The following is a 9,245-nucleotide window of genomic DNA, read 5'->3' on the forward strand; positions in this document are numbered from 1 at the left end:
GTAATGAAATTGATCCTTTCTATCCATATCTTTGATAACACTTTCATACGGGAACGTTGGCTGCTTTTACATTGGAATCATCAGGTACTCTTCAAATCTGAAATTGATAAAGAACAAAAATTTAAACAGGCAGATATAGATCAACTTTTAAGAGTTCAAAACCATTCATGATAGCAGTTGAAATATAATAAAACTGCATAAGAAATTTATTAATAAAAAAAGCAAATCTAGAATACATCTTTGATTTAAGCATTTTGGAAAAAAATATAATGAATCTGTTTTCATTTGTACCAAATACATAGAGATTTATTATTCTAACTATCATAAAACGATTGCTAAATATATGAATATACAAAAAGAATTTTTCAAAGTTCAATGCAACATCGAATAAATTAGAAAAGTAATATATTGATGAAATTTGAGACATTCAGATACATACTCACCTTTTTCCATTTGTTTTCAAATGGATTGCTATTCAAGATGGATCCAGCCGAGACTTCTCAGACTTCATGTTCATCGATGGTAACATTGAAGTGTCTTCCATAACTTGACGATAAGTTTAATTTGCCTGAAACAGTTGCTTTAGGTCCTTTAGATGTGCTGTTCCAGAATAAACTTTAACCTGCAGAATGATCGTTGTCCTAATTTGAATTTAATTAAGTAATTTATATGATACCTGGTAAGTTTATTGTTTAACTTGTAACTGCCCCGGTCAACGTCTTTTATTATACATTCTATTAGATAAAAATAATAATAACAAATTTGTAGATACGTTTTGAGTGCAAATCTTTCCCATATAAAAATTTTTCAGCATTGCTTTTCCTTCCCGTTAAAATATCATGAAAATATAATCAACTTATGTTTACATAGATATGAAAAATATGTGTCAGTATTATCGATGAATAGTACAAGAATTAAAATTATAGTTATAAGTCATAAATACAACAGAGTTATTGTTATAGCCCTATAACAATCGCTAATTCCAAAAATGAACCTAACCTTAATATAATCTTGTTCTATTCGAAAATTAAACATATTTAATGAAGATAGCTCCAAAATATTGAATTCTTACCTGCTGTTTATGAGGCATTTAAGTTGTTAGTTCCAAAAGGTACTATACGGTAATACATAATTAAATGATGCTTCAGTATAATTATCCCTCAAACAAAGAATAATAACAAAATACTATATTTAATTGAAACATCCCGCCGCTCTTCAATAAAACTTTATGGCAAACCTATTGCAAGTTCTTTACTTACACCGATCCCTGTACAAAATACGAGTCAGAAGATTAAAAAAATATATCTCTACAGTGTGCCAAAAAATTTATTCAGGACGGCACGTGCCTAGATAAAAAGAATAGACTTAATACTTAAGTTTAAGGTGATTTATTTATGCTTTATGTCTCACCGATGAGATCCGCAAGCCGCTTTAGCCTTTGTCTTGATGAAAACCGACCGCCAATATCTACTTGTGAGCGCGCAGTCACTTTGATAAAAGCCGCCGCTGAGATTAGACGCTATAGTTGTAAACAAGCGACTTTCGGCTATATAACTTCAAAACAAGTCGAGATTGTTTACACCGCATTTTTTGTATTTCTATTTTTATATCGGCTTTTTATTTATCAAAGGCGCCGACTCGAGTATTTTTAAGAATGTTCGAGATCGAGGCTAGGACTATAAAAGCGACGACCGCGCTTCGACACTCGAGTCAGTCGACGATTAGCGTTCGGAGCTATAAGTACCTATTTGCTAGAAACGAAGTTTTTTTTGTTCTACTGCTGTATTCTGATTGTATCAGTTTTGTACATATCTTCTTTGGACTAAACTCTTCTACTCAGTAACGATCGTGCGTTAATTTGACCTCACCACCCTGACAAGTAATTATTAATAAAGAAGAATGGAACGTTGGCTTAAAGGCGTTAAACGTGTTGCAACAACATCTTCTAACGAAGCCGAATGTTCAAAAGCAGTACGCGCGGAGTGTACAGCAATTACCGATGATAATGATGCAACGACGTCAAGTTCCACGGTTTCAAAGGCGAAAAAAAGGAAGTATGATGAATCATATATCAGTTTCGGATTTGTTGATTCCAACCAACGACGTATATAAGGGGGGGTTTAGGGGGTTTAAACCCTCCCCCATAGAACCGTCCATGCATACAATTATTATCATCATTCTTCTACGTAAACAATTATTCAATCTAAAAACTAGACTTAAAGTAAACAAAATTATTTTGAATGCACTTATGTATTGGAGGAAAATTTGTACGGCGGTTGCTGACCAATAAGGTGGCTGCATGTCTTCCACTCCGCGTTTGATTTCTGCAACGTGGGTACGTGGGAGTGGGACGTCAACAACAGTCTTAAGTCTTGTGTACTGAATCACTAGAGTAGTTGTGCGACTTATGTGTATTGTTTTTCTTTATTTTGTTTATATTGTGCAAACTGAGTAAACTTTTTAGTGCTGCGAAGTTTTTTGGACTTGTAAAGTTTGTGGTGATCGCGATAAAGTAGCTGTGCGACATACGTGTGGTGTTTTTCTTCATTTTGTTTATATTGTGCAAATTTAGTAAACTTTTGAGTGCTGCGCAATTTTTTAAGCTTGGAAACTCTGTGGTAAGTATCTATAGTTCCCTAACATATACTTATTTAATAATGTAATTGCTGTTAAGTTAAAACTAACTTAAAAATCAACATAAAAAAGAATTAATGCGCTAAGCAGATGGCAAAACAAAAAATAGAGGTGGTGGCATTATATATAGCTGCCTATATGATTTCATCTATGGATGAAAAAAGTATTTAATTGAGTACACTTGTAAACGTTATATTTATTAGTCACTTCACATAATACTGATCTCCGAGTTATAAGTTATAATACATAGTATAGTTATAAATGTGTGATTTGATATATAAAAAAGTTCATGTTTACCTGTATTTACTTAGGTTTTTTTTACATTTTTTGTGATCAAAGGGAAGAAAATATACAGTATACAGGTAAATCCTAATCCTAATAAACAACAATGAAAAAAAAATTATTATTGCAAATATCAAATAAATGTTAAGTTTTAAAATAAAAATAACACTAAAATTCAATTACCAGCGAATTCATTTAGATAAAACCAAAATTTTTATTGAAATTAATTTGTTTCTTAATTTATCAATAGAATTTTTTTTATGTTCTTATAGAATTAGATTTTGCAAATATCTGTTCCTGTTGTTAAGTTTCAAAGCAGACATAAACCCGGCCCTGGCACCTGGAATGTAAAGGTTATTTACTCACTAATGCTGGCTTGTCGATCTATCGTTATGGTAACGTAAGGGGCTTATGATTCTAATCCCTTTACCTTTGGTTTACGACTTTCAAACATCTTGGAATGGGTATTTGCATTGCGTTTTACTTGTAACCGGCCTGTCGGCAAATTTACAGAGTTAAACTAAATAGCTAAAAGCTGAGACAAACGACGAGGTCTATCTGTGACGTAATTTCGGCTGCTTTTAGACTTGACGAAGGGCCTGGTTCGATTCTCGCTCACCACCATCTCAAATCTATGAGTCCCAATTATTCATTTACAGTTCATTTATCCCAAATTAAATATTATAAATTATAGCCTAAAAAACATACCTGATATGATTCTCTAGCACAGTAAAACCTTTGTTTTGGAGAGGCCCGTTCATGTCTATGCTTAAATAAGGAAAACCTAAAGTTTCAAAAAAAGTAGCTATATAGCTACTTTTTTGCAACTTTATGAGCCTCCCTGGACAAGAAGCTCCACTTAGAGGTCTCCCATTTATATTTTTATTGTCTTTGAGTTGTATTTAACCAAATTTTATAAATGGCAGACAGGATGAAATGACTTACTTTTACAGTCACTGTGCCACTACCTCTGTAGCTATAATGTGCCTAAGTCTAGCACCGGTCCTTTTATAATTCAAGCTATTTTATTATTAGAAAACACGTAACTTTCTATGCATTTACACTAGAAATTGTTTTATATTTTAGTGAAAGAAAAATGAAACGTACTTCACAGCAGTCACTTTTGGCATTTTTTCCAAAGAAGGTGAAAACCAACGACGAATCGAACTCGCAAAACAATGAAAGTACACCCAGTGTGCGTATGGATATCAATACAGATGCTTCAATTCCCTCCAGCTCTAAGAACAAAGATGAAACAGGCCACAGTAAGTTATTTTAATTTTAATCTCACACCCATCTTTAACGTGTTTTTCTTTTTAGATAGCCTGGATTCTGTTATAATGGAAGACGAGTACGATATTGGCAAATATGTGACAAAAGCTCCAAAAAATGATAATGAAAAATTAAAAGCTTTGAAAGAAACCTGGACTCCTCCTGAGACTTTTAAGTTTCCCGTCACTGGTAACAGAAATCTTTGTTTTCAACGTCATTGGACCCAAAAGAACCCATGGTTAGCTTATTCAAATATAGCACAAGGGGCACTATGCAAAATGTGCGTTTTGTTTGGACAGACCGAAGGTGGTCGCGGTGATCAAAAACTTTGAAGTTTTGTCACAAAGCCATTTAATAACTGGAAAAAAGCTCTGGAGAAGATCGAACAACATCGAAATACAAATTACCATAAATATGCTGTTGAACGGGCAAGCAATTTCGCAAGTGTTATGGAAGGTCAATCCCGTGATGTTACAGAATCATTTAATGCGCAAAATAAAATCATTGCCAAAGAAAACAGACAGAAGCTGTGTGCCATAATAGACACAATCTTATTTTGCGGACGTCAAGAGTTGCCTTTGAGGGGAAATCAAGACTCTGGTGAAATTGGCATTATAGATCCGTTAAATCGCGCACTACTTCGTTTTCGAGCACGATCTGGTGATGAAGTTCTTAAAAATCACTTACTTACTCAAAGTACTCATACTAGGGCTATGTACACATCGTCCGTTATTCAAAATGAAATAATTGAATTATGTGGAAGTGCTATTCAAGAGGAACTAATAGGTAGAGTCAAACAGTCAGGTTTCTTTGCTGTACTTGCCGACGAAACTCAGGATGTGTCACGTCATGAACAGCTGTCACTTTGCCTTCGCTATGTTGACTGCTCTTCTGGAAAGGCTCTTATTCGAGAAGACTTTCTTGAATTTGTTCATGTTAGTGACGTTACAGCGCAGCTTTAGCTTCGACGATCATGCAAAGGCTAAAATCATTCGGATTAGATTTGAAGAATTTAGTTGGTCAGTGCTATGATGGAGCCGCTGTGATTAGCGGACGGTTGAAAGGCGTAAGAACCATAATTACGAATAAATATCCCCGAGCACAGTTCGTACACTGTGCAGCTTATACTTTGAACTTAGTTTTGGCTCATTCTTGCCAGATCCCTGCAATCAGAAACTGTATCGGGACTATTAAAAGCATAATTAACTTCTTTAGACAATCAGCACTCCGAGATGGCCTTCTAAAAAAAACTGCGGACGAGATTGGAGCACCTCATTCAACCCTTATCTCGCTTTGTGAAACACGCTGGACGGAGAAACACACAGCCGTTGAAAGGTTTTCCGAGATGTTTCCCGTGGTACTTGCTACACTTCAAGCTCTCCAAGAGTCGGAAAGGGAAGTAGCAACCCAAGCTTACCAGTTGCAAGTCGCAATGGAAAATAGCCAGTTTATAGTGTCAATGATAGTTTTAAAGAAAATTTTCTCTTATACATCAAATTTGAACCGTGTCCTGCAAAAAGTCAATATTGACTTAGCTAATACTTGCAATTATGTGACAACAGTTAAAACCACCTTGCAGAACCTACGGAATGAACAGGAATTCTCAAATCTTTTTGAGGAAGCAAGAAAGTTGAGTTCCACTGATATAAGTGCTCCAAGAGTAAGTGGTAGACAAATAAATCGCAGTAATATACCAGGTCAAACTGCAGAAGTTTATTATCGACGAAATGTGTTCTACCCGTTTATCGAACACGTAACCACCGAGCTTGATGCTCGCTTTAAGTCTCACGAAGAAGCAATTTCAGGAATTCAGTTGCTTCTGCCTAACCAGACTCAAAATACCGAAGCAGCAAAGAAATGTATAGTAGGGATAGGAGCAACATTTCTTAGTGAAGTGGAAATAAAAGGTTTGGTAAGCGAGTATGAGCTCTGGCACAATCATTGGTCTAATCAGGAAAAGCCCTCTACCGTATTAGAAGCTATGGACGGGTGTGACGAACTCTTTTTCCCAACGGTTAAGAAGCTTCTTCAAATCTTAGCGACACTTCCAGTGTCAACTGCCACGCCTGAACGCAATTTTTCCACTCTTAAGAGGCTAAAAACGTACTTAAGAAATAGAATGGGAGACGAGAGGCTTACAGGCCTCGCGCTTATGAGTGTGCATCGAAATATCGCGATAAAATTAAATGCCTCCGAAATTATAAATAAGTTAGCTGAAAGAAGAAAAAGAATGAACTTAATTTTGTAACAATGAGTACCTTAAGTTTTAATAAATTTTTTGGCATGACTTTCTTTTTTTTTAATAGGTACTCCAAAACCAAGATACGGTTAGCTCACTTTAGCCTATGGGGAGCAAAACAAAAATCAGTGGTTAAACCCCCCCCCCCATTGAAAAGGTATAAATACGTCCCTGATTCCAACGGCTCACCTCTCTGCATGTTATGTAGTAAACTGCTTCCTAATAGTTCCATGGCACCTGCCAAGTTGCGCCGACATTTAGAAACTGAACACCCCGAGTCTAAAGACAAGAATAGAGAATTTTTTGTACGTAAAAAAGAACAGTTATTGGAAAGTCAAAAAACTATGATGCAAGTAACCCAAACTATCAATGAAAAGGTCACAAAGGCATCATATTTAGTTAGCTATCGCATTGCACAAGAAGGTGAAGCGCACACTATCGCTGAGATTTTAATAAAACCATGTGTGTTACACATAACAAAATGTATGCTCGATGAAAAATCTGCAAAGCATCTTTCTACTGTGCCACTATCAAACGATACTGTTTCACGTCGAATTCATGATCTGGCAAGCTACGTCAAACAAGAGCTAGTTACACGTCTACAAAAAACACGATTCGTCTTGCAAATGGATGAGCCTACTGATGTCGCTGGTCTGGCTATCTTGCTGGTTATCGTGAGAAGACATGCTTATGTGTTAACCGTTGCCCACAAACACTACCGGAGAAGAAATTTTTACTAAAATAAATATATTTTTTGAAGAAAATAATCTCAGTTGGAACGATTGCATTGACATTTGTACAGATGGGGCCAAGGCGATGACGGGTAAAACAGCAGGAGTCGTGTCACGAATACAAAAAAAGCACCTAATTGTGATTCCAGTCATTGTCTCCTGCATAGACAAACACTAGCAATGAAGCAAATGCCGTTAAACCTAAAATTAGTAATGGATGAAGCGGTAAAAATTGTTGGTTTTTTAAATAATTAACTTATACTCTTTCTTCTTATACACTTTTTATTTATCAACTCCATGTACAATACAAATCTTATTAATATATCATCTTAACCTTAATCATGAATAATTCTCGATAATTCTCTATGATTCTCACTAACTGACTTCTTCTTTTTTTTTTTTTTTTATATTTTCATATATCTTAACATTAGGCCAGAAAGTAAAAAAACTAATACCTATATTATTAAACACAAACCAGAAAAGTATTATTTTTAACACCCTCTCTTAATACTTTTCTATGAAATTTCAAATATTACATTTTGATTTTTCTTTTATTAACATTAATAATAAACAAAATATCTTAACATAAATTTAAATAATCTCTATTCTTATAAAACTGTCTTTTGTGGAGCCCCTTTGTTAAAATGTCTGCTACTTGATTTTTAGTTCCAATAAAAGTTAATTCCATTTTCTTTGTATTTAAAATGTCACACACAAAGTTGTATTTTATATCTATATGTTTTACACGTTTGTTATTTTCGGGATTTTTTATCAAAGCTATACATCCTTGATTGTCCTCATATATTTTAAAATTTTGAATATTGACTTTCATATCAAACAATAATTTCTTAAACCATAAGCAATCTTGTACTGCGGAACATAATGCCACTAACTCAGCTTCTGAGCTTGAAAGAGTCACACAATTTTGTTTTCTTGTTACCCACATCACTATATTACCAAATAATTTAATTAAATATCCTGACACTGATTTTCTATCTACCACTTCACTTCCCCAATCAGAATCCACATAACACTCAAACAAACTTTCATTATTTTTTCTTTCAAATTTTAAATGCATATCAACTGTTCCTTTTAAATATCTTAAAATTCTTTTTAATCCTGTCCACACCAAACTATTATTTTTATCTTGAAATCTACTTAAATAATTTACTGAGTAACTGATATCTGGTCTTGTTCCAAGCATCAGATACATTAAACATCCAATTAATTGTCTTACTGGTAGTGTGCATTCATCATCTTTATTTTCAAAAATATTAAACTTTGGATCTATAGGTGTTGCTGTGGGATTGCAATTATCAAAATTAAATCTTTCTAATATTCCAAGTAAATATCTTCTTTGACTTAATTCCAAGATTCCTTCTTCTTTAATATAATTTACTTCAAGTCCTAGAAAATTCTTTAAATCTCCTTTATCTTTTATATCAAAACATCTCATTAAATCATTTTTACAAATTTCAATTTTATTTAATTTTTGCCATGCTAATATGATATCATCCACATAGAGTAATAATAGTAGGGGAGCCCAAGCGGGGATTTTTGAAGTGACTCGAGCGTGTCAGAAAATTATATAGGGAGAATCCTTGCATCCTTTAATGTACCTCTACCAAGTATGAACCCTCCATATGGTGGGGTGTGTTGAGGGGAACCCGTCTGATTAGTAAAAAAAAAATCGATTTTTAGAAAAACTCGAGCGCGTCAGTCATTTACAGTATGTACGCGCATTATATTTCTGGTAACTATTAGATATTAATCTGACGATTAATTCAAGGGGGCTGGCCGTAACGAGCAGTTGGAAAAAAAAAAAAAAAAAAAGTTATTCGAGCGTGTCAGACATTCAAAGTGTATGTCAACTAAAGCTTAAAAAGTGTCCTATTAAAATATCTGACGATTTGGACATGACACAAACTCATAATATATTTTTATATATGTAAAAAAAAAGGTGATCTTGAGATACTCCAGCGCGTCAGATTTTTATGCAGGAGGGTCAAGTTGATGTCATAGTTCTCCTGAATAATAATCTGACAATTATATAGAGGGATATCGCTAGTCTGACCATTTTGAAGGAA

At 34.3% G+C, this 9,245-nt stretch overlaps 1 protein-coding gene across 1 annotated transcript; it reads left to right on the top strand.

Annotated features, from left to right (window-relative positions):
- Positions 1-4,637: 4,637 nt before the first annotated feature.
- LOC130898097 (52 kDa repressor of the inhibitor of the protein kinase-like) lies at positions 4,638-5,150 on the top strand. The gene has a single exon (XM_057807142.1). The coding sequence runs from the start codon at positions 4,638-4,640 to the stop codon at positions 5,148-5,150; it is 513 nt and encodes a 170-aa protein (XP_057663125.1).
- The last annotated feature ends 4,095 nt before the right edge of the window (positions 5,151-9,245 follow it).

The sequence above is a fragment of the Diorhabda carinulata genome, chromosome 9 (genome assembly GCF_026250575.1).
Source record: "Diorhabda carinulata isolate Delta chromosome 9, icDioCari1.1, whole genome shotgun sequence".
Lineage (NCBI taxonomy): Eukaryota > Metazoa > Arthropoda > Insecta > Coleoptera > Chrysomelidae > Diorhabda > Diorhabda carinulata.